The 27,700-nt window shown below is 46.2% G+C and overlaps 1 protein-coding gene across 10 annotated transcripts; it reads right to left on the reverse strand.

Moving 5' to 3' along the window:
* Positions 1-99: 99 nt before the first annotated feature.
* On the reverse strand, positions 100-27,608 carry LOC135919789 (uncharacterized). 10 transcript variants are annotated; one of them, XR_010570062.2, is made up of 9 exons: positions 27,350-27,508; positions 24,867-24,942; positions 24,321-24,395; positions 17,849-18,031; positions 13,752-13,803; positions 12,362-12,430; positions 11,319-11,525; positions 3,742-3,931; positions 100-2,001 (listed from the first exon to the last, which is right to left on the reverse strand). XR_010570062.2 is itself a non-coding variant. In XM_065453718.2 (9 exons), exons 1-4 carry the CDS (start codon positions 27,512-27,514, stop codon positions 17,851-17,853), a joined length of 351 nt encoding a protein of 116 aa, XP_065309790.1. In that variant the 5' UTR covers positions 27,515-27,608; the 3' UTR covers positions 100-2,001; positions 3,742-3,931; positions 11,319-11,525; positions 12,362-12,430; positions 13,752-13,803; positions 17,849-17,850. The 10 variants fall into 10 exon arrangements, 5 of the variants coding, with proteins under 5 accessions (XP_065309790.1, XP_065309788.1, XP_065309784.2 ...); XR_011510187.1 differs by having other exon boundaries at positions 3,706-3,931; positions 12,362-12,489; XR_011510188.1 differs by having other exon boundaries at positions 11,311-11,525; positions 12,362-12,489.
* Positions 27,609-27,700: the final 92 nt, after the last annotated feature.

Below are 27,700 nucleotides of genomic sequence, written 5' to 3' on the forward strand. Positions count from 1 at the left end.
TTGGACACTTTGCTTTTCGAAGCATCCAACGACACTGACAACAGTATTGGGGAGTATTTAATCCTGTAATGCCCAAACACAGTTGTACATCACAGAAAATTCACAGAATTTTTCCACCTTTATTTCTCGCCGTGGAGGGTACATTTGTACTAAACACACTGTGTATGAGCGAAGGTAATTAACAATCAACATAAGAATTGAAATCTTAAGCTATTCAATAACTACAATGGGCTCCAGCCTAATACTGTCGCTACTTGTTGTTCCCTCGCGATAATTCGAACTTTGCCGCCTCAAACAGCGCTGTATAAAGAAAGTGCGTTAGGGATTACAGGGTTAAAAAGCTCCTTAACCACCTTGGTGACTTGGTGAAAACACTATGCGGTTAACAAACACTCTTGCGAATATCTCAAATTTTCCACTGCTGTGCGGCGGGTGGAACTCGCAAACGTAGTGCGATATCACCTTTTTCTCAAACGTGATTTTCAATAGAAACATTATTTTCAATGTTTTCGGGCTGACTTATTTGGTCAAATAAAAGATACCCATACGCGGTCAGTAGCGGAACATCGACAAGGGTGCTTGAATGAGCGCGGTTGTTCCTCCTGCTACTGTCTATATTTATCGAAGCAATTTAATAAAGAGGCTGAAGTAAGCGAAACAGTTCATTTTAAACTTCAGAGAAATTACGTACTTCCGGCAAACGCTCGTGCAGGAATGCAACACTGGGCACACCGATTACCAGTGTTGTAGCCCTCGGGTCTCAATTTCTATGGGTATGGACACTCAACCAGCTTTCAACCAAGCGAAACTCGGACAGTCCGCTCCAGGCTGGTTGCCTCGGCAGACTTCGCTACACGCTTGACCAGCCGATAGTAACCACACTCACATTGCGCGTTTTACAACAGATCAATACTGCCCCGCCATCTTTCGTCTACGAACGCAGTTGGTAGTAAGAGTTGCGAAGAATGCCGCACGTTTATTAGTTTGCGCCGTCAGTAACATGCAAACGATGCCGATTGGTGCTTCGGCGGCGGCAGCGTGGAAACTTGCTATACATTGCTCCCTTCCTTTTTCCGCTCCAGGCCTTCGTAACGGCGATGCGCAGCTGATGCTACTACGCGCAGCGGGCAACTTGGAACACTTAAACGTGCCCATTTAAACCCGGCCTGCCCTTACGCGGTAATACTTCATACTTAATAAATTTCCACGGTGCAACCAGCGCCAGAACACACAATAGCCAGGGGGTAATTAGAGCAAGTTAGCCTTAGGTTAGGCTACGTCCCGTTCGGTGAAGAACGGACGTACAGCGAACGACAAGGACGGTAGAAGTGCGTTCCAAGGCGGAAGAAGGCGGGGCAGTGGCGTCATGCTTAGACACTTTCCCGAAACTTCGCCTAGTTTTCAGTTCCACCAGCTATCCATCCCAACTACGGCGTTCAACGAACATTCTACTGCTTGTCTTTCCTATGCCTTTACCAATTGTACAGCTAGGTAAGCCCCGGTCCTATAGGTGCTGTATTTCGATGATCTCGATCTCCTCCCACTGCCCTACCTACAGCTCTCCTTAGACTAACCAGGACCTGCCTCTGCCAACACTAAATTAGTTCAGCTCACGGCACTTGACACGACAGACATCGTGCATGTCACCGGCGTTACACGTCGTCATTGTCGTCTTCTGGCCTCATGGCCAGCGCTCTTTGCTGTCTCTGTGTGTGTGCGTGCGTGCATATGCGGGTGCGCGTGTGTGTGCGCGCACGTAACAACGCGTTGTCCATATTTGTGGGCAATGGTGCCAATGGCCACTTCATCGTGAACATAAACGTGGCCGCTTTTACACAGACTCCAGAGCTGACGTTTGAGCAGGACCACTCGAGGCTGGGTCAGCGGCTGTGCAGCGGACCACACACCAACTTGTTCCTGGTCGAGGGACAGTCGTTCGAAGTCCGTGGTGGAGACATGCTCGCCATAATCGCCACTTCCAGTGAGCACGCTGCTCCGCAACTGTAAAAAAAGATTTGAGAGAGCTGGCAATTTCTTCCGGCACAAAACATATGGAGCGCCAACAGTAACGTAGGCCAAATGGAGACCAGACTGCAGGAGAGCATACACGCCATGGAAAGCACGCTAGGCGAGATGGGACTCAACTGTTCGGCGGCAAAGTCGGAGCTTTTGGTCCTAAAACATCGGCTCAGGGGTCGAAGACCCAAGGGCTACGTCCCCGGGGAGGAACCCAAGATTATCTTACACTGTCACGACGGATCCGCTATCAAGCAGGTGGAAAAGATTAAAGTTTTAGACTTCCACATAACTGCGGGAGGTACCAACCTGAATGCCATTCAACACATTTCAAACAAGACGGACCAAGTCATCAGGTTACTAAAGAGAATCAGCAACAGACACAGAGGCCTGGGTGAGGACAGCGCTCTAAGGCTAGTGCACGCCTTCGCTCGCTGTCACTTCACCTACATGGCAGGTCTATTTAAATGGCCGCAGGCCGAGCTGAACAACCTAAACACTATGATGAGAAAGTTAGTGAAGGCTACCCTAGGTATACCCATCAGCACCTCGAACGTGAAGCTCATGAACCTAGGCGTGAACGAGTCCAAGTAATGAATCGGCGGAGTATGAATTCCGATACAGAAACGAGTGCTTCTTATCTGCTCCGATTGCAAGGCTCACATTAAGCTAGCTGAAGGAGATGTTTCATACGCAGACCCGCAATTACGTACTGTTAACTTGAGGGCCTAAGTTTAGCCAATGGGCTTTAACTAGATTTTAATTGTGGACCACTGTACCATCAGCATAAATACAAACCTGGTCAAAAAATAACCGAATTGAATTTCTGGTGAGGTAGGTACACGGAATATAATTGCTATGTAGCCTCTGTTTAAGCATGTAGCAATAGTCTCTAGTGTAGGTTTTGGTGTCTTAATTCAAATCGCATAAACAAATGCAGGTGAACTTGGGAACGGGACGATATGTCCGAGTATTTTCAGAATTGTTCATGTTTGAAACTACGCTGATGCTGCCCCCAATTGTGATTTACTTATTTCAGTACTAGCAAATTATTCCGAAGCTCAGGATTAGACGGAAAATGTTCAGCTCACCAATGAAAAGTAGTTTACAGGATGCGTTCGTTTCTAATCCGACTTTTTCACTTTTCTGTGCTGCGCTCTGTCGCATGCCGCTGGCAACGCTTTGGAAGGGTGCCGGGGCATTCGTCCTTCGATTTGTGCAGCTGTACCCATGTTGAGTCTGCGTCGGTTAGGCGTTTCGTCGATCGCGGCTGGCTTCTTCATGGTATCATTGTCGTACCTGGAAGCCACGTCGCAATCATCGACCACCGGATGAGCAAGCCTGAGCGCTCTCTCGTGCCAGCAATGCGGCCGTTGAAGGCGTGCCGAGTTCGGTCTGCGGACGCGGCTGCCTTAGAGTTTGTTGCCGCTGATTTCAGCAGTTGAAACTCGCTTTGTATAATTTTTACACATATTTTAGACCATACGCATATTGAATAAGTCTTAGCGCGCAGCCTTGCGTGTCGGATTAGCCAAAGCGGTGCATTTGTTTACATTGACATCTACATCCACAGGTCGTTGATTGTTAGTGTGGAATGTAGAAACGGTGCATCGCTGACATGAAATGTGAAAATGTAGCAAAACGTACACATCTGCAAATATCAGCGGCCGAGCCAATTAAACAACATACTTTTGCACTTAGAAATGCTGAGCAAGAAGGTTCAACCTTGCTGGACATCCTGGCCAACCGACATCCAAAATGGAGCATCCGGCTGCGCGAGGACAACAGAGTGTGCTGCAGCCTTGCCAGTGGCATGAACACTGTGTCATGTACGTTGCTCGCAGCTGCTACATGTGGCTTGACACGAGCATGCTGCAGGAGATGTTCACCTCGCTGCTAAAGAAGTCAGGTCGACCTGGGATGATGCCAAGGCAACAGTGAGAATGATGAGTTTATTGAATAATTGACCAGGCTAAACAGTTACAGCCCCATTAGAGAGCAATCAGGAGTAAGTTTGTGCCATTCATTCCTTTATTTCAATAAACAACGGATTACCACAGGGGTACTAATATGGCCTGCAAGCACTACAGCACGGGTCCATATAAAAGCTAGTGCAAAAGAGCCTTACCTTTAGATTTGTCTTTGACATGACTGTCGAAACCTTTTGCAGTCGTTAGTAGTGTTATATAGCATAACCAGCATGAAACATTTGAAAGAACTTTGCCCCTACAATACACCAGGTAATAGGTGCGACGGCTGTGGGCAGTCTATGAAAACGACTTATCCGCTGTTCTTTATAAGACATGACTCAATACGAAGCAAACCCCCGACCTCTGTGCAAAACTGTCAGTGGCATTCCATGAAAATAAATGGCACCATATGTTGTCACCTACTCTTAACTGCTAATAGCACTTCCCAATGCCTATTGGATTGAATTTCCGGGCGAAATGTCTACTGATGATGATGCCTGCTGCTGATGACACATTTAACTTCAGTGATGTTTATATCCTTCATGCAGATGTAGCCTTGCTAAACCAACCCATTTTTGACTGACGTCCTAAACTGATTTTGTCCAACAGGCCACCAGGGCGGGCATCGTCATCATGACGGTCCATCGACCCAACTATGACATCTTCACCATAACGACGCAAGGTGGATCGCCGTCTGCAGTAAACAGCCGTGTGGACCGGCACACTACTTTAATATACTGCCAACTGCGTTGGCGGATAGGCAAAGAAAGTTGACGGCAGCACATGCTCCCATAAAGCTAGGGCTAAAATTAAAGAATTAAATCTAGCTGGACGACTTTTATGGAAAGAATAATTCACAGATGGCGAAGTCAGATGACATGCAATGTCACTCATTCATTCATGAGTGAATGTCATTCCCCCTCAAGTGAGAGAGCAAATGATAAAGGAAAGGTAGGGAGGTTAACCAGGACTGAGCCCGGTTGGCTACCCTACACTGGGGAAAGGGAAAAGGGGACGGAAAGATTAAAAGAAGAGAAAGTCTACTGGAGATATCGTTAGTACACATTTACTGACATTTCATTGCGTGATGAATAAACTTGTTTGTGTAAATTACATTGCGCTTTAACATCAGAAGCATATAGCCTTTAAAATAATCTCTCCGGTTGTCTTATAAAATCAAACAGCTCAGATTCAACGCATAGATCATTCCTCCTGGAAATAAATTTTATTGACAATGATTAACGCTATAAATTAACGATTTGCGTAAATTACTTTCCGCGTTAAAAGCAAAAGCCTATAAGAATTTAAATATTCTCTTCGCCTTATTTTATAACTTCTCACAGCTAAATTCAGTACATACATCATTCCACCAGCAAATGCCTTTTTAATAATAATTATTTACGTGAAGAATAAACGATTCTGGGTAAGTTACTTTCCGCGTTAAAAGCAGAGGCCCATAAGACTTGAGAATATTTTCTCCGCCGTGTTTGATAACTTCTAACAGCTCAGATTAAAAGCATAGATCATTCCACCAGCAAATGCACTTTTAATGAAAATTACTTACTCGATAAAAAAAACATATTTCCATGAGTTACTTTCCACGTTAAAGCCAGAAGCCTATAGCCCTTATAGAATAATATCTCCGCTAACTTTAAAAGTTCAATCATCTCAGATTCAACACATAGATCATTCCCCAGGAAATAATCTATTACTGACAAATATTTACTCGATGAATAACCGAATTTCTGTAAATAACTATCTTCGTTAAAACAAGAAGCTAATAGCCTCTTAGAAGCTTTAAAACACGGTGGAGAGATTATTCTAACAGATGAGATTCAACGCATAGATCATTCCTCCAGTAAATGCACTTTCACTGAAAATTACTTACGCGATAAAAAAAACGAATTTGCAGAAATTACTTTCCGTGTTAAAAGCAGAATCCTATAGCCCTTTAGAATAATCTCTCCATTTGCTTTATAACTTCTAAAAACTAAGATTGACAGCATAGATCATTCCCTCATTAAATAAACATTTACTGATAATTATTTAGGCGACGAATAAACGAAATTGCATAAATTCGCTTCCCCTTAAAAAGCATACGTCTATAGCCTGTAGAATATTCCTTTATCACTTTTCCTAACAGCTCAGATTCAACGCATAAATTATTCCCACCTGAAATTCCCTTTTTCAAACAATTATTTAAGCGATGAAAAAACGAATTTCCGCAAATTAGTTTCCCCGTTAGGAGCAGAACCCATTAGCCCTTTAGAATATTAGCGCCAATGTGTTGTGTCACTATTCCTAACAGCTCAGATTCAACACATAGATCAATCCCACCTGAAAGTCACTTTCTGAGACAATTATTTACTCGACTAACAAACGAATTTCCACAAATAATTTGTCACGTAAAAAGGAGAAGCCTCTAGCCCTTCAGAATATTACCGCAACCTCTTTATCACTTTCGCTAACAGCACCGAATCAACGCATAGATCATTCTCACCCTCAAGTCCCCTTATTCACACAATTATTTAGGCGATGAAAAAACGAATTTGCGCAAATTAGTTTCCCGGCTAGGAAAATTAAAATTAAATTATGGTGTTTAACGTGCCAAAACCACTTTCTGATCACGAGGCACGCCGTAGTGGAGGACTCCGCAAATTTCGACAACATGGGGTTCGTTAACGTGCACCTAAATCTAAGTACACGGGTGTTTTCGCATTTCGCCCCCATCGAAATGCGGCCGCCGTGGCCAGGATTCGATCCCGCGACCTGGTGCTCAGCAGCCCAAAACCATAGCCACTGAGCAACCACGGCGGATTCCCCGTTAGGAGCAGAATGCGTTAGCCCTTTAGAATATTAGCGCCAATGTGTTCGATCGCTATTCCTAACAGCTCAGCTTCAACGCATAGATCGTTCCCATCTGAAAGTCACTTTTTGAGAAAATTGTTTACTCGACTAACAACCGAATTTCCACAAATAATTTGCCACGTAAAAAGGGGAAGCCTCTAGCCCTATAGAATATTAACGCCACCTCTTTATCACTTTCGCTAACAGCACCGAATCAACGCATAGATCATTCTCACCCTCAAGTCCCCTTTTTCAAAACAATTATTCAAGCCTTGAATAAACGAATTTGCGCAAACTAGTTTCCCCGTTAGAAGCCGAACGCGTTAGCCCTTTAGAATATTAACGCCACTGTGCTCTATCGCTTTTCCTAACAGCTCAGATTCAACGCATAGATCAATCCCACCTGAAAGTCACTTTCTGAGACGATTATTTACTCTACTAACGAACGAATTTCCACAAATAAATTGCCACGTAAAAAGGGGAAGCTTCTAGCCCTTTAGAATATTAACGCGACCTGTTTATCACTTTCGCTAACAGCACCGAATCAACGCATAGATCATTCACACACTCAAGCCCCCTATTTCAGACAATTATGTAAGCGATGAATAAACGAATTTGCGCAAATTAGTTTCCCCGTTAGAAGCAGAACGCGTTAGCTCTTCAGAATATTAGTGCCACTGTGTTCAATCGCTTTTCCTAACAGCTCAGATTCAACGCATTGATCAATCCCACCTGAAAGTCACTTTCTGAGACAATTATTTACTCGACAAACAAACGAATTTCCACAAATATTTTGCCATGTAAAAAGGGGAAGCCTCTAGCCCTATGGATAATTAACGGGACCTCTATCACTTTTCCTAACAGCACCGAAGCAACGCATAAATAATTCTTACCCTCAAGCTCCCTTTTGCAGACAAGTATTTAGGCGATGAATAAACGAATTTGCGCAAATTAGTTTCCCCGTTAGGAGCAGAACACATTAGCCCTTTAGAATATTCGCGCCATTGTGTTCTATCGCTATTCCTAACAGCTCAGATTCAATGGATAGATCAATCCCACCTGAAAGTCACTTTGTGAGACAATTATTTACTCGACTAACAAACGAATTTCCACAAATAATTTGTCACGTAAAAAGGTGAAGCATCTAGCCCTTTAGAATATTACCGCCACCTCTTTATTACTTTCGCTAACAGCATCGAATCAACGTATAGATAATTCTCACCCTCAAGTCCCCTTTTTCAGACAATTATGTAAGCGATGAATAAACGAATTTGCGCAAATTAGTTTCCCCGTTAGAAGCAGAACGCGTTAGCCCTTTAGAATATTAGCGCCACTGTGTTCTATCGCTTTTCCTAACAGCTCAGATTCAACGCATTGATCGTTCCCATCTGAAAGTCACTTTCTGAGAAAATTGTTTACTCGACTAACAAACGAATTTCAACAAATAATTTGCCACGTAAAAAGAGGAAGCCTCTAGCCCTATAGAATATTAACGCTTCCTCTGCCACTTTTCTTAACAGCGCCGAATCAACGCATAGATCATTGTCCCCCTCAAGTCCCCTTTTTAAGACAATTATTTAAGCGATGAAAAAACGAATTTGCGCAAATTAGTTTCCCCGTTAGGAGCAGAACACATTAGCCCTCTAGAATATTCGCGCCATTGTGTTCTATCGCTATTCCTAACAACTCAGATTCAATGGATAGATCAATCCCACCTGAAAGTCATTTTGTGAGACAATTATTTACTCGACTAACAAACGAATTTCCACAAATAATTTGTCACGTAAAAAGGAGAAGCATCTAGCCCTTTAGAATATTACCGCCGCCTCTTTATTACTTTCGCTAACAGCACCGAATCAACGCATAGATAATTCTCACCCTCAAGTCCCCTTTTTCAGACAATTATGTAAGCGATGAATAAACGAATTTGCGCAAATTAGTTTCCCCGTTAGAAGACGAACGTGTTAGCCCTTTAGAATATTAGCGCCATTGTGTTCTATCGCTTTTCCTAACAGCTCAGATTCAACGCATAGATCAATCTCACCCGAAAGTCACTTTCTGAGAAAATTATTTACTCGACTAACAAACACATTTCCACATATAATTTGCCACTTCAAAAGGAGAAGCCTCTAGCCCTTTAGAATATTAACGCGACCTCTTTATCACTTTCGCTAACAGCACCGAATGAACGCATAGATCATTCTCACCCTGAAGTCCCCTTTTTCAGACAATTATGGAAGCGATGAATAAACGAATTTGCGCAAATTATTTTCCCCGTTAGAAGCAGAACGCGTTAGCCCTTTAGAATATTAGCACCACTGTGTTCTATCGCTTTTCCTAACAGCTCAGATTCAACGCATAGATCATTCCTACCTTAATGTCACAATCTGAGACAATCATTCGCCCGACTGACAAACCAATTTGCACAAATAATTTGCCACGTAAAAAGGGGAAGCCTCTAGCCCTTTAGAATATTAACGCCACCTCTTTATCACTTTCGCTAACAGCACCGAATGGACGCATAGATCATTCTCACCCTCAACTCCCCTTTTTCAGACATTTCAGCGATGAGTAAACGAATTTGCGAAAATTAGTTTCCCCGTTAGAAGCAGAACGCATTAGCCCTTTGGAATATTAGCGCCACTGCGTTCCATCCCTTTTCCTCTAAGAGCCCAGATTCAACGCACAGATAATTCCCAACTGGAAGTGACTTTTTCCGACAATTATTTACGCAATGAATAAACGAATTTGCCCTAAATATTTGCCATGTTAAAAGCAGAAGTGTCCGGCCCTTTCGAATATTAGCGCTACCGTGTTCTATCGCTTTTCCTAACAGCTCAGATTCAACGCATAGATCATTCCTACCTGAAAGTCCCTTTCTGAGAAGTATTTGGGCGATGAATAATCAAATTTCCCCAAAATATTTCCAATTTTAAAAGGAGAATTCTCTACCCTTTATAGCCTTGGCGCCACCGTGTTTTATCACTTTCCCTAAATGCTCAGATTCAATGCATATATCATTCCCACCTGGATGTAACTTTCTGAGACAATTATTTACGCGATGAATATACGGATTTCCGAAAATAATTTGCCATGTTAAAAGTAGAAGTTTCTAGCCCTTCAAAATTAAGGAGCGATCATGTTTTATCGTTTTCCTCTCAGCTCAGTTTGAATGCGTATTTCATTCCCCCACCAGATGCACTTTTTCAGACAATTGCTTACGCGATGAATAAACGTTTTTGCGTAAATTTGTTTCCACGTTAAAAGCAGTAGCCTATAGGCTTTTAGTATAATCGCGCCACGATGTTTTATCACTACCCGCCACAGCTCAGATTCAACGCATATATTATTCAGCCTGCCAATGCACTTTTTTTACAATGATTTGCGCGAGGAATAAACGAACTTTCGTAAATTTCTTTCCCCGTTAAAAGCAGAAATTTGTAGCCCATTAGAATATCCACTCCACCGTGTTGTTTCACTTTTCTGAACAGCTGATATTCAACGCATGGATGATTCCTCCTGTAAATCCACGTAGGGTGATTAATTTATGCTAACTAACGAAAGGTGAACGATATAACTAATGAACGATTGTACCCATGAACCGTTGACTTAACGAATGATCGAACCAACACTTCGTTTGCCGATCCCGAACACCGACATTTGACGAAAACAGTCGATACAAAGACTGCAGCCATTCTGCAGTCTTTTACGTGCAAGAAACACGATATGATTATACGACAAGGCCTAGTGTCAAACTTCTGATGAATTCTGACCAGCTAAGGTTCTTTATGGTGAACTCTGCTCAGAATGTGGCGTATTTGCACTTACCCCCAACGAAATCTAGCCATGGCCGCTGAGATTAGATCACGAGCTTTCGGGCTTAGGCACACGACGGCAAAGCCGCTGCACCACGATGGCGGTTTGTTCGAATCAAGAGCCACGCTAACGTCCTACTTAGACGAGCAGCCGTCGTATTCACTTTATGTTGACTTCAAATGAGAAGAACAAATTTCGTTCGGACAGTATGAGCTAAGGCTATTCCCTAGAACAGTTAAGCACTTGTACACTGAACCAGATTAACATTGTCAAAATGTCAGTCAGTGCGAAAGGAATCTGCGATATATGTGCTGGCTAAATCGCGCGTTCTTACGGAGAATGGCCGTGTTGAAATAGAAAGAAATAGCCATACTGAAACATCGCAAAAAGATTGATGTCAATATAGATGCTGAAGTCGAGGACGTTGACCCAACTTGCTGTTTATTAAAGAATTTAGGATAGCGCGCGCGTGACCTTCTGATCAGCAGCAAACCAGGTCGCTAGAGGAGCTGGCCACCAGGCTCGTATGGTGGACAGCGACCTAGCAGGTAGCTAGGTCCCTGTCCAACAGTTACCAATCAGTACCGTATAGGGTGGGCATCAACGCAGCAGGTTGCTACCACAGTTGCGGATCAGTATCGTAGATTGAGCAACAATATACCAGGTTACCGGAACAGCTGGCCGCCAGATCTGCAAGGTGGGCAGCATGATACCACTTCGCTGGAACGGGAGGTCACCAGATCCGCAAAAAGGGCAGCGAGACACCAGGCTGATGGACGAGCTGACCACCAGGTCCATAGGGCGGGCAGCAAGATAACAGTGCACTGGAACTGCTGGCCACCGGGCCCGCAGGCGAGGGACTAAGACACCAGGCCGCTAGAACAACCCAGTAACCCTAGTTAGCGTGAAGAAAAGTTCGTTCATGAGCGCCACATATCTAAAGGCACATATGCAGTCACCCAAGATAGCGTGAATAAGTTCATTGCAGAGCGGCACACACTGTCACAAATTGAGTGACACAAGTTGGTCTGAAGCTTGGTCGCGAATCCTGTTCACTTAGCGCATCTTCCCGGTTGTCCTACACATCAGACCGTGGACTACTCGCTGACCCAAGGTTGAGTTAAAGAAGTCAGATAAGGATTAACAAGGTAAAAGACAGACAGACAAATCTATCACGAACTGAGTGAAGTTTCAGAAGGGCTTGCGCGTGAGCTAGTTGGTACGGGTCATTCATTTTATACAGCGCAAAGCAGGTAAGCACTCTTGCGTGCATGTACAGGCATAGACAAAGGTAAAACGGTAGCCTAGGCGAAAGCCAGCCGCGATATCGGGGTTGCCTACATAACCGATTACTGAGTCGAGCGCGACATTTATATACAGGGAAATGGCCGAAACTAAACATAGGAACGAAGTCAGCAGAGTCGCTTATTTGGAAATGTTAACCCACCAACTAACCCAACCAGCAGTTCTTTATAAAGAAATTGCGATAGAAAGAAACAACCTTTTTACTCATGCGAGTCTATACCGCAAGCCCGATCTTTTGATCGGCACCAGACCATGTCGCCAGAATATCCGCCAGTCCCACAGGACAGGCAACAACAAACCAGGCTGCCTGCCAGGACTACCATCCACTTGGTCCGCAAGGCGGGCAACAAGATACCAGACCGCTAAAAGACCTGGGTACCAGGCTAGCAGAGCGGGCAGCATGATACCAGGTAGCTAGAGCAGCTGGTCCACAGCATGGGCAGTCACCAGGCCTCCAGAACAGAGGGTCACCAAGTCTGCAGTGCGGGCACCAAGACACCAGGCCGATTGAAGAGCTGACCAGCTGGCCTACAGGCTGGGCATCGAGATATCTGTGCTCAATAACTGCTGGCCACCAGGTCACCAGGCCGCTAGAACAGCCCAGTGTTCATTGTTGGCGCTAAGAAAATTAATTCATGGGCGTCGTATACCCAGCGGAACATGCACAGTTACTCCAGATGGGGTTCATTGACGAGTGGCATATGCAGGTCGCCAGCTCAGGGACGCAGGTTGGTCTGAAAATTGGTAACGAAACTCGTTTCCTCAGCACAGCAGTTCAACGTTCTAGACTTTAGACCTTGTACTACTCCATGAAGCATATAGGCGTGAAACATGCAAAATAGAGATTAAGAAACTAACAGACAAACAAACATATCGCGAACTAGGTGAAGTTTCCAAAAATACAACCCACACTGACTGCAAGTTACAACTGTAATACACCGCAGTACACAGAACTAATATCGTTGTAGGCAGCGTTGTGCCGTTATCTTAGGCTATCAGTATTGAGTCAGTCGGCTCAATAAGCTGCGACTCGTTACTTGAAAACGAACACGGGACCATCTCCGCCATCTCTTAGTTTTTGTGTATTCGTTCGGAAATGTGCGGGTTCGAATAATACAACGGCCAATGGCAAACACGCATGGCAGTTTTATAACTTCGAACTGGCTTGCGTCGTCATCGACGTAATGTGCCTAATGTGCTTCCTTTTGCTGCATATCTAAGTTATGGTGTATGTTCCAAAACAACTCGGGCATTCTGAGGGACGTCTTAAAGGGAAGCTCCAGACTAATTTTTACAAACTGTATTAGAGTATACGACAGCAAAGCGAACCACATCGAGAAGACACGTTTCTGCGGGGGCGCTGGAGTGAAAATATAGCCACTGAAGTAGCGCACACGAATCATGTCTGAGAACTGAAAGTTCATTGGAAAGTTGAGTCAAATTCATACTGTGAACAACGCACGTGCTTTCAAGCTAATTTTCAATGAACATTAATTGTTAGGCAACGCATTTCTTCCACTTGTACCGTGTTCCTCATGCGATGCTTCACTGGGTCAGCTCAAGTGTACCCAGTTAGCATATTTTTAATCATAAGATTGGATAATCATAATTGTGACTGCACTAATTATGCTTTCTTTTTCTTTATTATAGCGTCTTCTTCACGCTACCTTCCTAAGCGTCATAAGAACCGTTGGCGTCCTCGAGTGTGGGTGAAATTGTTGTTACGCAATTGCCTTTGCAGAGTGAAAGTATTCGCAAAGATTAGGACGCAAGAAGTCGCGTCTTCGATGCGCTAACCTTGCTGGTGCGGCTGGTAGAGTCGGCCATCGTGCTGCTTCCCACGCTGGTCCTGGTGAGAATGCAGGAAAGGCCAGCAATGTCACTGCTTGACAGATGGGTCCACGACACAATCAGGTCGATCTCGTGCCGTTCGTTCGTGGTACCGATGAAATAAATAAAGAAGAAAACATTACACGCGTATGTGAGGAGCACACAGACAAAGGTGGGCACAGGAAACCATGAGGTTCTACTCTGATCACTACGTCAAACGCCGCAGTGATCTACCCCCAAATTTCAGTCATCAAATGTCTTGGGTACTCCAAGAAGTGTAACTCAATATGCCATCAGTTCTTTTCGTTCTTTTTTATTTGTCGCGCAGAAAAAGACTTCGCTACTTGTACTAGGTTGCGCGTGACTGCGTCAGCTGCAACCTAGCGACGACAGGACAGAACGACAAGTCCTAAATGTGTCCGCCGTTGATAATATCTTTTTATTTTTCTGTTGGCATGTTGTAAATTTAGGTGTGTATTATGAAGCGACCAATTGTGGAGATAGTTCCACTTTCGCCAGACTCACACCCCGGACTCAATGATGTATACAGCCGACAGCACTCTTGACACCTCGCATCATCCGTCAAGGTCATCCCTCAAGAGCATTTCAATGTCGACAAAATAAGGAGGCGAAGGCATTTAAACTTTTCTTCAGGACTCGTTCCTGGCACAGCATGCCTTCCTTGCTTAAGATTATTCGTAGCTTTGCCAGAAGGAGCACCCTCCACACCCTGCCCACACAGTTCTGCCGTAATAATGAACCCACTAAAGTCAAGAGTGTCGAGCAACCTTAGTACTGACACAACTTTATCGAAGTAAACTCCAGAAGATTCCAGCATCCCATGATCCTTGTATGGCAGCTATATATTCATTTTGAAATGCGAGAGTTTAAGTTTCGGAGCAATGATTGTCTGCACGAAGACAAAACGCTGCACTATGCTTAGGAAAATATTGAAATACGCCGAAATATCTTGTAAAGATGAGCTAATCAGGGGACATCCTAAGAACTATCCGAATTACGAAAAGAAAAATATCAGTAAGAAACTGTGCCTAATTTTCAAGCTTCTGGACCTTTCTTTCTTGCGGTGATCGTTCTCTCACGCGGTCTTGCGAGATCCAGGTTGATGTCATTTAGGGGCAGCATCAGCAACGCATAGCATAACTGCAGCAGCAAGTCTATGAGGCACGTATTAGACCAACTTATTTCTTATAGTAGGCTATAGTGTTTAGCTTATACTTCAGTACAGTGGTCACACCGCTCAAGTCTGCGGCCACGCCAACGTGCTCCAGAAAACATTTCTCCATGTCCTTCCTACCGCGGTAATGGAATGCCGTAGGAGTTGGTAGAACTCTGGACTCACACGGTACATCTACTTCTCTAGTGTTGCCCCCATGGTAACCTTAGGGCAACTATTTAACTTCGTTGACTTGCGTTACCTTTCTGTATCATTCGTCAGTTGGCTGATGACGCCTGCGTTTTCTGGCGACTATATTATCCGCTCTTCGCCTGGCTGCAGCGGCGTAGAGAACATGTAGAGACATACATCAATATGACATGTCGTTGGGTTAGTTGGCAAATTTTTGCCAAAGTAGCACGTTGTGTAAAGGAACACTACACATAGTACAAGCACACTATCCAATATATGCTTGATTGTCATGTTCCATTGTAAAGCTAATTCCATTGGCGACAAATGCGTGCCATATGACATCCCTTCAGATTTATGGAAACACACAAATAGCCCGTTATGAAACTTCTGGGGTGCGTGAGAAAAAGAAACCTTTTCAGAAAACAGTACTTTCAATCCACGTAGGTCAGTTATGACTATATTTGGCTGCGAGATTTCAAGTAGTATGCCTCCAAATTTTCATAAGCAACGCTCCAAATTTTAGTGATGCTAAATATTCATATAACAGTTCCGCATTGCTAGTGACTGAATAGCTAGCGCAGGATACTAGGCATCACTTTGTAAGAGCTAGTTTTTTATTCGTCTTCATCAGGATAAGGCGACCTTGCGTTTTACGTACTTTGGGCTCTTTTTTTTCTGCAATATACCCATAGCAGGAAAACACACTTCCGATGCTTTGGAGCTGCTGGGAAAGCGAGCACTAGAATTCTTGCTCCTGAAGAATTTCCGCAAAAAAACGTCAAGCCAAACTTACGAAAAAGACAGCAGCGCGCGGTAAGATCGGGCTTCGCCGTATCGCACGCTGCAGCGCCAAACGCGGCGCGACTTCTTAAGGCCGATCCACACGACGGACCAAGTCCGCGGGCCGCTCGGTCACGTGATGCGACGTCACGGCCCGGCGCAGTCCGGTCCGGCGCAGAGCACATCCACATGGCGGACCGCCATAGCAGACGGCAGAGCAGACCAACCAGCTACACTCTCGGCCAGAGTGTTATCATTGTTATCATTCCGGCGCGAGCCCCACAAAGCCGGGAACTGCTCAACGAGGTATACAAAATGAAAAAACCTCCTCGTCACTCCAAGAGGACACGGTGTTTAAAAAATATGTCTGCTGCCCGTACGTGTAGGCGGAACGGCGGACATGAAACCACTGGCTTGACTGGCTTTTGCTGAGCCGAAAACTAGATTGGATTTGGCTGAAGACACTCTGTTGCCGGACAACAATCCTTGGCTAAGCCAAAATCGCTGCGGTTTGCATGCGGTCCGCCGCCAAAACGAAAGCGGGAAAAGCCTCGGCGATTTGTTGGACCGCGAGGGCCGCGGTCTTGCGCGGGCCAACGGCGGTACGCAGGAACTGGTGACGTCCTATCACGTGATGCGCGGACCGCGGTCCAAAAGAGCAATTTGTTCCGTCGTGTGGATCGGCCTTTACGAACGTCAGGTCGCTCGCTGTCGGCGAAAACTGTGCGGCTTTTTCAGTTTAGCCTTTAATCGGGTGCATCGCGCACCACAGGAGAGCAAGCGATAAAGAGAGACTGGCAAGCACGCGGCTTCTTGGCGCACGCCGAGCAAATTTCACTGCGTGACGTCACATGGTACCCGATGCCGTCACTAACGACCTGGAAACGACAGCGTTCGCCGCGCTCATGGCTCTTGCACCGTACCCTGTCAAGTGGTTTCGGTACAAAAATAATTTAAAGAAGCACAGATTCGCAAACACTAATAGCTTGCTTTTAGGGGCGTGCGAATATTGGAAATTTCGAATACGAATCGAATATTTTCCTTATTCGAAGCGTATTCGATTCGAGAAATCCATATTCGTAAATTCCCGAATATTCGAGGACGGCCGAATAATGGTCGAAACGGCGAATATATTCGGACAGACTGTGAATAATTTAGCAAATAACGAACTGTACGCTTGCTCCACATTCTCCTAAGAACATGTTTATTCACTGAGAGCTTCACATGATCCGCTCATTATCTGTATGCTCTGCACCAAGATGGCAAGTTGGGCCAGTTGGTTGGCATTCATAGTAAGGTTCGTTACAGCGCAACACAAAACAAGGACAAAAGAAGGTACAAAACGACGACACAGCGTTACAGCACTGAGATCTTAAGTGCTGTAACGAACCTTACTATGAATGTGTACGCTCTGTCCCAGTCTATCTGCATCAGGCCCGTGAGACATGATCAGTTTCGATTTTTTTTTTTACCAAGCTTTTTTCTAGGGCTCTTTCATAACAATATATGATGTACTTTCGGGCTTTGTAAGTATGCGCAATAAAATATGCACCTAGAATATGTTACCTGGACCAATGCTGTGACAGTGCATAGAGAGCCTTTACTTTCTGAACATGTTGAGCAGTCAATTTTCCTTCGCGATAATCTGTAACAAGCGTTTACCTGACAGAGCATTACCTTACATTACCTGAATGCATTACCTAGAATGAGCGCCTCTTTAACCTGAAGCAGCCTCGTAAAATGCAATATTATTTTTAAAAGGGTAATAAAGCTATTGTTACCTCGTTTTGCAATGTTTTTAATAGTACACATATATTCGATATTCGATTCGATATTCGAAGACAGTTTTTCGCCTTATTCGTATTCGATTCGTATTCGAAAATTTCAATATTCGCACACCCCTACTTGCTTTCCTTACCTTCATCCATCAGGGGCCGCGCAGCCACTCGAACAATCTGCATAGCCGACCAGAACAGACAGGGTTGGCGTAGTCTCTTTCTCTGAAGTGACCCAAGCAGAGGCCGTAGCCGTTGTACACATCTGCTCCCGCGTCAGACCCGTGAGGACTCCCCATTCAGCATAATTTTTGCGTATGTGACTTCTGAAAATGGGCAGAATACGTCGTGGTCATGATTAAAGGAGACCTAAAACGCGAAACCGAAATTGAGAGTACGAAGTAGCGACGAAAAAAATTTTTCTTCAGCACAGGTTGAAAAGTGAAGCGCACCTCGGTCGTAGCACAGGTAACTGGAACTTCTTGTAATTCAAAACGCAAGCGGCGACTGCTACGTATTATTTTTTTGTCTCTGTTCACGAATATTCAAATGTGCTAGCGTCAACAAAAGAATGATCCCCGGAATGTTTTCCTGCGTAAGCAGTTTTTGCAACAAGCTTGCTTTCAAATATTTCCGGCAAATAAAGAGTGCAAGTTTTCTACTTGCGGAAAAAATGAGCAACCGCTAACCGTAGCAAAATCTGCGTCTGCTCGTCAGCTAGCACCAGTCGGCCACTGTGTAACTGCCAAGTGGCTTCAGTTTCTTACAACACCGCAGAAAAATGCGCCACGCAAAAAAAAGGAGATATTCATTTGAAAACCACCCCGGAAAATCTTTCGTTTTGTCCTAAGTCTGCTTTGACAAGGATATCGCGTGTTTTTTTCATAACGACTGCAGAAAAATTGCTCTTACCCCTCGTCCGCTGAGAAACCCAAAAATTTCGTCCTGCTGTTCCTCCCCGAGACGCCACGCCACACAGCCGCACAGCACGCCTTGGGCACATTCTTCACATTTTGTAACATTGCCGGAACGTTCACGGGCAGGCAAAGAATTTTTAACCGCAGAACATACAAAAAAAATGGCTGTGGCTTAGCTAAGGTTGCGCCCAGGATGCGAAGCATACTAGCCTTTATTTCAACGCGACAGCGTTAAGGAGCTCGGGTCGCAGAAAAGCCGCTGTCGTCGGTGTCGGTGTCTGCGGCGTTGCACTTCATGAATAAATCGTTGTCGCGCCGAACGCTGCGCTGCTCGACGCTCACCGCGTCCGATGCGGGGGGCGACGCCGCGAGCGACGGCGCGAGTTGGAGCCCCGTTCCTCCTCTGTCGTGACGTCATGGTGTCACGTGGTATTGAAGGCGACACCGCCGCGCCTGAGGAGCTGGGTTGAGCTCTCGTAATATGCTTCGCATAAAAATATTGGACATAAGCACGCAGTCGCAACAGCAAAGTACTGGTAGGGTCCACTTTGGAAGAAGCACGCGTGCGCGTTTCTCATGCTAAGCGCAGCGTCATGCACAGGAAGCGGCGAGAAACCGGCGCATGCGCATAACGGCACGCGTCGTCTGCTGCTAAACCACCCCTTCGCTTCGCCAGCGCGCGGCGTTCGCCCTCGCATCTTGAGCCACGGTTGCGATGAACGTGACTTGCCAGCCGTCTAGATGCTAAGGGCGTAGAAATGGATGAACGAAATTTCAGAACCCTCTTAGGGGCATGAAACTTTTTTATGCGCCAGAAACTTCGCGTTCGGACGTTATCACACGACAGACCCAAACACGAGCTCGTTTCGTGGATGGAGCCTGACGAATGACTAAGCGAAACGAGTCACACTACAGTTTCTTTTCGGCACTCTTGCGCACAGCATGATTCGGTGATATCTGGCTACGCCATGCTACGTCTGTCGAGTTGCTTTGAGATACAAGAAGCCGCGTATAGCCAGCATTGTTGAACCACAAACGTGAACATATAGCCTAAGGCATTCAAAGGTACCGCCATGTATGGCTCTTCCGTAATACCACTGAGGGATCGACAATAGCATATATAAGCAAACTGAGCAATTCGCGGTATATTGTCGACGGTGTTGTGAATGTTTCCGAACGCGCAATACTCGCTCTAAACGCAGCATAACGACGTTATTACGCGCGTCCAAAGATACCGTGTCAAACAAAATAGCTGCGCTGCTTATTCACATTCTACACCCCTGCTGTCGACGCGAGTGTACTTATGTGCTTTCCATGTCTCCTGCGGGGCAGTGAACGAAATTACATGTTCCTTGGTTACGCGGTGGGCTCTTGACTGCAGGGTAGGGCGACCGCGTGCGAAGAAAGCGACGAGGTGGTTCTGCGGCAGACGATGTGTGGCACGCGCTGCTCCTTTTGTTATAGCGCAAGCTTGACACGGACAACAGAAGGCACATCTGACACACACAGCGCAGTGTGTCAGATGTGCCTTCTGTTGTCCGTGGCAAGCTTGCGCTATAACAAAATAAGATATGCCGTACCAACAAGCCCCTATTGCTAGCCTCAGCGCTGCTCCTGCGTCGCTTCGCGCATGCGCTTTTGTTCTCCTCGCTTCCTGCACGGAGCGCTGCGCGGAACATGAGCCACGTGCTCGCTTTTTCCCTCCAACAGTAGACCGACCCACGTGTGCGGTCTTTCTGAGCGCGAACACGGGATCACTTGGTGTTGTCTATTGCAAGCGCAGTTAGAGGGGCACCCTCACCAAGCCTGGCCATATTGAGCTGAAAAGCGCAGTTCAGTGAAAAGCGTCAAGTTCTGCAGCTCTGTGCGCCGCGGAAAGAGTCAATTTCAAACCAAACACCGTCTGCCCTTCTCGCGGCCCCGCAACCCGAACCAACAGGAGAGTCTACGTATATCGCACAAGCGCGCCTACTTAAATGGCAGGGCTGTGACGTCGCTCATAGTGGCACGTCCGTGACAGAATTATTCAAGGCAACAGCACTTGTTTAATCTGTTGCTTCTATAGACAAATGAACTTTAATAGTAAAACCTACAAACCCAATGCGTGGGTCCTTGTTTTACTGCGTCCCTCTGCAAGAGATGTACGGTACTTCCGTGTCATCTGCACTCTTAGAAAAATTTACCCCCTTTGGGGCATATCTTGTCCCCCAACAATAATCGTCATCCGTGCTGCCCGCGTTTCCTTTCTTTAACGCTGCGAGCCCGGTACTTTCCAGTTACGAACGGCACGCGCCTTATCAGTGTGACGCAGCTCTTTCGACAGGAGAGTAGCGAGCGCCGAGTTTTCAGGAAAGGAAACGCAAGCAAGGCAGATGACGATTGTTGGGGGACAAATAAACACCCGAAAGGGTGCAACCGTTTTAGGAGTGTGCTTGTTTGTTCCCTTGCCGCGGAGTCGCGCGCGCGGACAGCTGAACTGAGATTTTCCACCATGTTCGAGCGTTCGTTCATGCTGCGATATTAATCACACGCTATAATCCTACGCTAGCATAAAAAAAAACTAAATTATTGGCCCGCGTTACTGCAATATTTCTATCTCGGCTATTAATGAACCAATTTTAAAAATTCTTCGGGTAGAACGCGCCCCAGGGGCTACGTAATTTCGTGCGTATAACCGAAGTCTAACCAAAGGTTGCCTGCTAGTTTCTTTCCCCCTCGGTGGTGATCGCATGACTAACCAAAATTCGGATGCGTCCATTTCAAACGGTGCGTTCCTAATGCTTCGCGTTACCTTTATTACCTGGAAATCCTTACGTAATTTCTCTCCCGAGTTTTTGGTCACACATTGCAGAAAACAGGTTATGAAACAAACGTTCAACGTTTTTATTTCACGCACTTTTCGCGAAATACTGAAACACTTGAAGTAACAGCTGTAAACTGCAATTATTCGGCGTTGGATTTTTGTCAACATTTTGTCATATCCCTTTTCGCAGTGATAACCACCGCCATTCTAGATTTTATTGAAGAGTTCAGGGTAGGCACAAATTTGCTAGAACACAAAATCAGTATTCGGGAAAGCGGCGTGAGCGTAAGCGAGGGTACAGTCGCGATCACTTCGAAGGTGATCGCTCGAGCGGCGACCAAAACTAGGAGCAGCGCCACGTTACGTCATCACCGTCGGTCGAGAGGAAAGCATCAGATAGCTCCCCTCTCTCTCTTTTGGTGTTCCCTGAAAAGCTGTAACTCCCGTCACCATTCACGGCATAACCTGCGAATTCATTTCGATTGCGTTATGAGCTTTTGCACAGAGCCGTCATTGTTAGCCAAGATATGCATGAGGAAGCGACGCACACAGATCATTGCATTGAAAGGGAAACAAACACAAAAATGTGGCGAGTTGGTCTTGGGGGTCATGGTTGCAGCCTGGAAGAGCATAATAGGGGAAGAAGGCAGCGAAATTTTTATCTTCGCAGTTCCGAAATCGGCCGCAATGCTGCTTGGAAGGCCCGCCAGTCGATGCTCGCGCGATCGCCTTCAAATTGATCGCGACTGTACGTTGCCCTAAATTTCGCTACAGTGGCGCTGCGGAGTAAGAGCGCCCTCGACGAGTTGTAGATGTCGGAGACCATGCCTTGACACCGCGTCCCACAGGTTCACGCAGATGCGTCCGATCGCGTCGAATTCCTGCACATCGGCTGGCTCGTAACTGCATGGAAATCACATTGAGTCCTTCGCACAAAACAAAGACCGTTCGGAAGAAGTTCTTACCGTGTCCCTGCTGCTCGCTACACTCGCACGCGTTGCCTTAGGCTCGTTGAAAAAAGTAGACTCGTTCGGGGAGAAAAGTCGTCTCCGGTCATCGGTAGTCCGAGAGGCGCGCGCTTCGGCAAACGGTAGTCGTGACGCCTTGCACGAAACATGCGAGGATGGGCTTTATGCGCAGTCTCAGTACTTCGCAGTCCAGCACTCCCGAGACGTCGCCGCATGGTAACAACGGTAGCGTCCGCATACGGCAGCTCTCGCACTTGCCACTTGGGACTATAACGGGTTATATCCGCGGCTTCAGCAAGCACAAATGCGTCCACTTCATCCATCGTTGCACTTGGTCAACGCCTATGGGGAGCGTCGGAAATGCCGCCTTCCTTCGATAATGCTTAGATCATCCTATTTACTCTGGATGATGCCTGGTGCAATCCCTGCAACAGGGCACTGATGGAGCGCTGAGAATATCCCTGGAGTGGATGTTAGAATATGTCCCACCTCTCTTCGGCAGAAACACGGGCCATGGCGAGCTGCTACATCTGCTCTGAGCATACCTTCCTAGAAAACAGGATGTTGCTGTTACAATATGCTGACAAGCACAGCAACTAACGTGGCAACAACCTAGCTACAGAAGAAAGCGTGATCTTGGAGATCGTCCGCAAATGATAACATTGTCACGTGTACTTATCTTTATCGGGCGACCACGTTTCGCCGCTTAACAACTGTAATCGCACAGCGAGGGACGCGCCTGCATGTATCCGACGTTTCTGGAAAGTTATCCATGCTTCTACCCGGCTGTCTGTTGTCGCCGAACCTTGTGTTATCTGATTTCATCGCGTAACGCGATGAAATCAGATATACACATGGTGTAACGCGAATTTTCGTGTTAATTCATACATCGCGTGGAAGGTAACTGCGAGCTCAGCACTGTTGACGTTCTGTAAGCGTGCGGCTCCCTTATTGCGTCACGCGTGCAGGAGACGACACGCACGTGCTTGCGTAACGCAATGCACGCGAAGGTATAATTATCGCACGGCAGACGCATGGCGCATGCGTACTGCTTTTCGGTGCCATCTCTAAATTGCGCCGGCAGTACGAAAAGCCACGCGCCCCCACGTTCACGTTTAAAACTATCGCGACTGTACGCGCTCTTCCATCTACGCAGAGCTGCTGAACCGCGCTTTCTTTCAAGACGGTTCGAACGTTTTCCGAATACCTGTGATTACAAATGTCTCCGCTGTGCACCCACCTCTGACCAGCATTCTTCCATGGACAAGCATCGCACATCGCATTCATACCGTGACATCGCTACGCAGATGTCACAGTGTGCATCCGCTTGATTTGGTGTTTGCAATTCGCAATAGCTTGTGAACCGTGGAGAGCACGAGCATAAAAATTGTACAAAATGAAAGTTTGGATAAACATTGCCCAAATTTACTTGTTGCATAGGATGGCAATAAACGAGTGTACACGTCGCAGTTCTTAACTATTAATGTAAAGCATCGCTTCAAGTAGATTCAAACATATGGTCCTGATTATGCATAAAATTATCTTTCCGCGCAGTGTTCTTGGCCTCTCCCTGGTTCGGCAAGTTTTCCACTGGCGGTGACGCGGTAAAAACCAGCAAGAACACGGCAAGGCGCAAAGATACCGACAATACCCCTTAAACGCACTTATAGCAAATTTTCAATTGCGTTTCGGGATACGTAACGAACACGTTATGTTTTCAACACGCCGACATCAAACTTGGTGACGTGCATACGGAACTGGCAGCTGTGGTGTATATATTATGGAGCAGCTGATACAGAATACTTCGAGAGCTGGGAAAAAAATTTACAGCGAAAATCGGCTGAAGTTATATCGCATAGCTGCTACATAAAAAAGTTCAGTCAGCCTGATTACTTCACTTCAAATCAATATAAAGAACAGAGCTCACCCCGTCTCATGGGGAGCGGAGCTTGGCCCGGCTGTTCGCACTCCCGCTGTTCGAACCGTGAGCCACGAAGAAGTCCTACATGCAAGAGTGGCCAGCATTCTTTCAGCAAAATTGTGGCGCCGTCGAAAAGATTGCGGCCTCACGGCACAAGCTAAAGTTACTCGCGAAAACAGGTGAATCCCCTTGCTGAGAGCTCAGTCGCATGAAGCAACGAATGGCAAAATGGCAGTCAACGCCAAAGCAAACCGCGATATCAGCGCAATACTACCTCACCTGCTACTGCGGCAAAGTTTTAGCATGAGGAAATGGCCAAAGTTATAGAGCGTGAAAGGAACGAATCTTTCTTTAACAGGTCGACATCAAATTCGGTGGAATGTGGCGCTGGACTGGCAGTTGTATGTATTTAGTCTAATGGCTCATAAGTCTAGTTCGCGAGCAGGAAGGAAGTTTTACAGCAAAAAGGAGTCCACTGCATTCAGCATGGCTGCTAGGCGAAATGTTGATCGCACCGGATAACTTCTACACACTTGCGAAAATTGGTCTCACCTCGTATGCTGCGGAACGCAACTTCGCCGGCCTGTAGGTCCCTCGTTTTGTTCGGAGCATGAGTCACCGGAATGTCCTACAAAAAAATGAGCAGCCAGCATTCTCTCAGTCACTCTGTGGAACTTTCAAAAGAACGACGTGAGTTGCGGCCTGGCGCCAGATGCATGTGCTATTCGCGAAAGCAGGTAGGTGCTATTGCTCGCGATACCATGCACCAACGTTTGGCAAAATGGCAGCCGAGAACAAAGCAAGCCATGCTATCGGTGCAGACTACATCGCTCGCTATCGCCACGAAGGCAACGTCCAAACGTAGATAACCCTTCGAATTAAAAGGGCGCGAAATAAAGGATGACAAAGACGCTGATTTGGACGACGCCAGCCTACTAACACGGCCAACTTGCCGTGATGATGCAGGAATACCGATAGAGAGAGAGGGGGAAACAAACTTGCCACCTGTAAATCTTTAGCTTGCGCGTGACCTTTTAATTACCAGCAGTACGAATGACGTTGGCCTTACTTTTTTGCAGTACGTACAACCGTCATCTTTGGGGAAGGGAACATGCGAGTGCGTTGAAGATGGCGATGTGGGTTACACGTAGCGATGCGCTACGGTGAGGTGCGAAACTAAAAAAAAAAAGGGGGGGGCGCCGTTCCGTATTTCATTTGCACCCCCGTACATGGGTGATAAATGATGGCTCATCATCATAATCATCATCGTCATCAACCTGCTACGCCCAGTGCAGGGCACTCCCATACTTCTCGAACTACCTCGGTCATGTGCCAATTGTGGCCATGTTGACCCTGCAAGCTTCTTAATCTCATCCGCTGACCTAATTTTCTGCCACCCCCTGCTACGCTTCCCTTCTTGGAATCCAGTCCTTAACCCTTAATGACCATCGGTTATCTTCCCTCCTCAATACATGTCCTGCCCATGCCCAGTTCCTTTTCTTGATTTCAACTAAGATGTCATTAATTCGCATTTGTTCCCTCACCCAATCTACTCCTTTCTTATCCCTTGACGTTACACCCATCATTCTTTCCGTAGCTCGTTGCGTCATCAACAATTTAAGTAGAACCCTTTTAGTAAGCCTCCAGGTTTTTGCCCCGTAGGTGAGTACTGGTAAGACACAGCTGTTATACACTTTTCTCTTGAGGGATATTGGCAACCTGCTGTTCATGATTCGAGAATGCCTGCCAAACGCACCTCAGCCCATTCTTATTCTTCCGATTACTTCAGTTTCATGATCCGGATCTGCGGTCACTACCTGCCCTAAGCAGATGTATTCCCTCACCACTTCCAGTACCTCGCTACCTATGGTAAACTGCTGTTCTCTTTCGAGACTGTTAAACATTAGTTTTCTGCAGATTCATTTTTTGGCCCACCCTTCTGCTTTGCCTGTCCAGGTCAGTGAGCATGCATTGCGATCGGTCCCCTTAGTTACTAAATGCGGCAATATCAGCGATGGTTGATGGTTCACTGTGCTTTTGTTTTGGCATTTGGTGCGCAATTCTTTTTGAGCGCGTTTATTTGTAATCAGGTGTCCTATTTTGCATTTTAAGACTAGTAGAGCGCCACAGGAAAGAAAGAAACAAGCCAAGCCGGCCAGAAGAATAAACCTTTTGCATGTTCTGCCGGCGCAAGGAACGCATGCCCGCGTTACAATTCTTGGCAATTAGTCGTCGCATTTTCTACAAGCATGACTAGCGAAAGAAGCTGTATGTTGCGGGGCCTTAGAAGGTGTCACAAGCTTGTCTCCCCGAGATTCAGTACACGTGAAACTGGGTCACATGGCCCAGCTGCTTTTCGTTAACTGCGTGACAAAACCGGGCGCAGTCACTGTGCTTCAAGAGTACCCCTAAAACAATGAAATTAATTAAAATTGTGTTGGGTGTCGGAGGAAATGCCAGCTTGTTTCAGTAAGATTCAGTTACTACTGCCGAGCTGTTTTTTTCTAAGTGCGTCACCACGACAGGTGCAGCGAACGGGGCTCAATATTATACCAAAAAGTAAGGAAATTTACAATAATGTTGGGGGTAAACTAATGCGTCATGAACTTCTTGCAGTACGATTGAGTACACCTGAAACCGGCCCAGCTGCTTATCGCGGGCGCGACCACTGCTTCAAGAGTACCCCCCAAAATAACGACACATAACACTGTTGGGAGTCAGAGAAAGCGCCAAAACTTGCGCAGTATGATTGAGTACACGCGAAACTGCGTCACATGGCCCAGACACATTTAGGTAACTGTGTCACAACACCGGCCGCAGGCCACTGTGCTTCAAAGGTACCGCAAGAAGTAACGACATTATAATAATGTGGGACTAACAGAAAGAGTCGCCAACATCTCCCTGTACGAGTCATTAACTCAAATTCACTGCGCCAGGACGGCTGAGCTGTTTTTCGCTAACTGCCACAGCAATCTCGGTTCCGTGTCGTGAAAGCCTAAATTGGTTGGAATGCGTTTCCCAACAAAATTGCTCACCTTGCCATAGCCCAATATAGAGGCGGTGCCATGTCGAAGTGCAGAAGGAACGCAATACGCCGGGAGCCCAACCGACAGACGACATCCACGCGAGTCCAGTCGCTGAACAGACGAACTTGACATGCGCAGCCGGCCTTGCTGGCTTCCGTAGCCTGTCCCGCGCATGACGTATGCATCTGGCGCGTCTGGCGAGCCGCTATCGTGTTGCTAGGCGACGCAAGAAATATAAGACGCGAAGCTTCATTTCCACACAAATATTTTCGGTTTTAGCGGGAAAGAATAAAAAAACAATGTCTGAAAATTTATTTCACATTCTTTTGTTCCGACGCTCGCATCCGCTAAGGGACGGGG

The sequence above is a fragment of the Dermacentor albipictus genome, unplaced genomic scaffold (genome assembly GCF_038994185.2).
Source record: "Dermacentor albipictus isolate Rhodes 1998 colony unplaced genomic scaffold, USDA_Dalb.pri_finalv2 scaffold_64, whole genome shotgun sequence".
NCBI lineage: Eukaryota > Metazoa > Arthropoda > Arachnida > Ixodida > Ixodidae > Dermacentor > Dermacentor albipictus.

Excerpts from the sequence above, each read along its gene's own strand:
- LOC135919789 (XM_070530205.1), bottom strand. The coding sequence starts at position 27,514 with ATGCGCGGGACAGGCTACGGAAGCCAGCAAGGCCGGCTGCGCATGTCA. Across the intron at positions 24,943-27,349 it reads CTATATTGGGCTATGGCAAG|GACATTCCGGTGACTCATGC; the intron begins GTGAGCAATTTT and ends ATTTTTTTGTAG. Across the intron at positions 24,396-24,866 it reads TGCGTTCCGCAGCATACGAG|GACTTCTTCGTGGCTCACGG; the intron begins GTGAGACCAATT and ends TCTTGCATGTAG.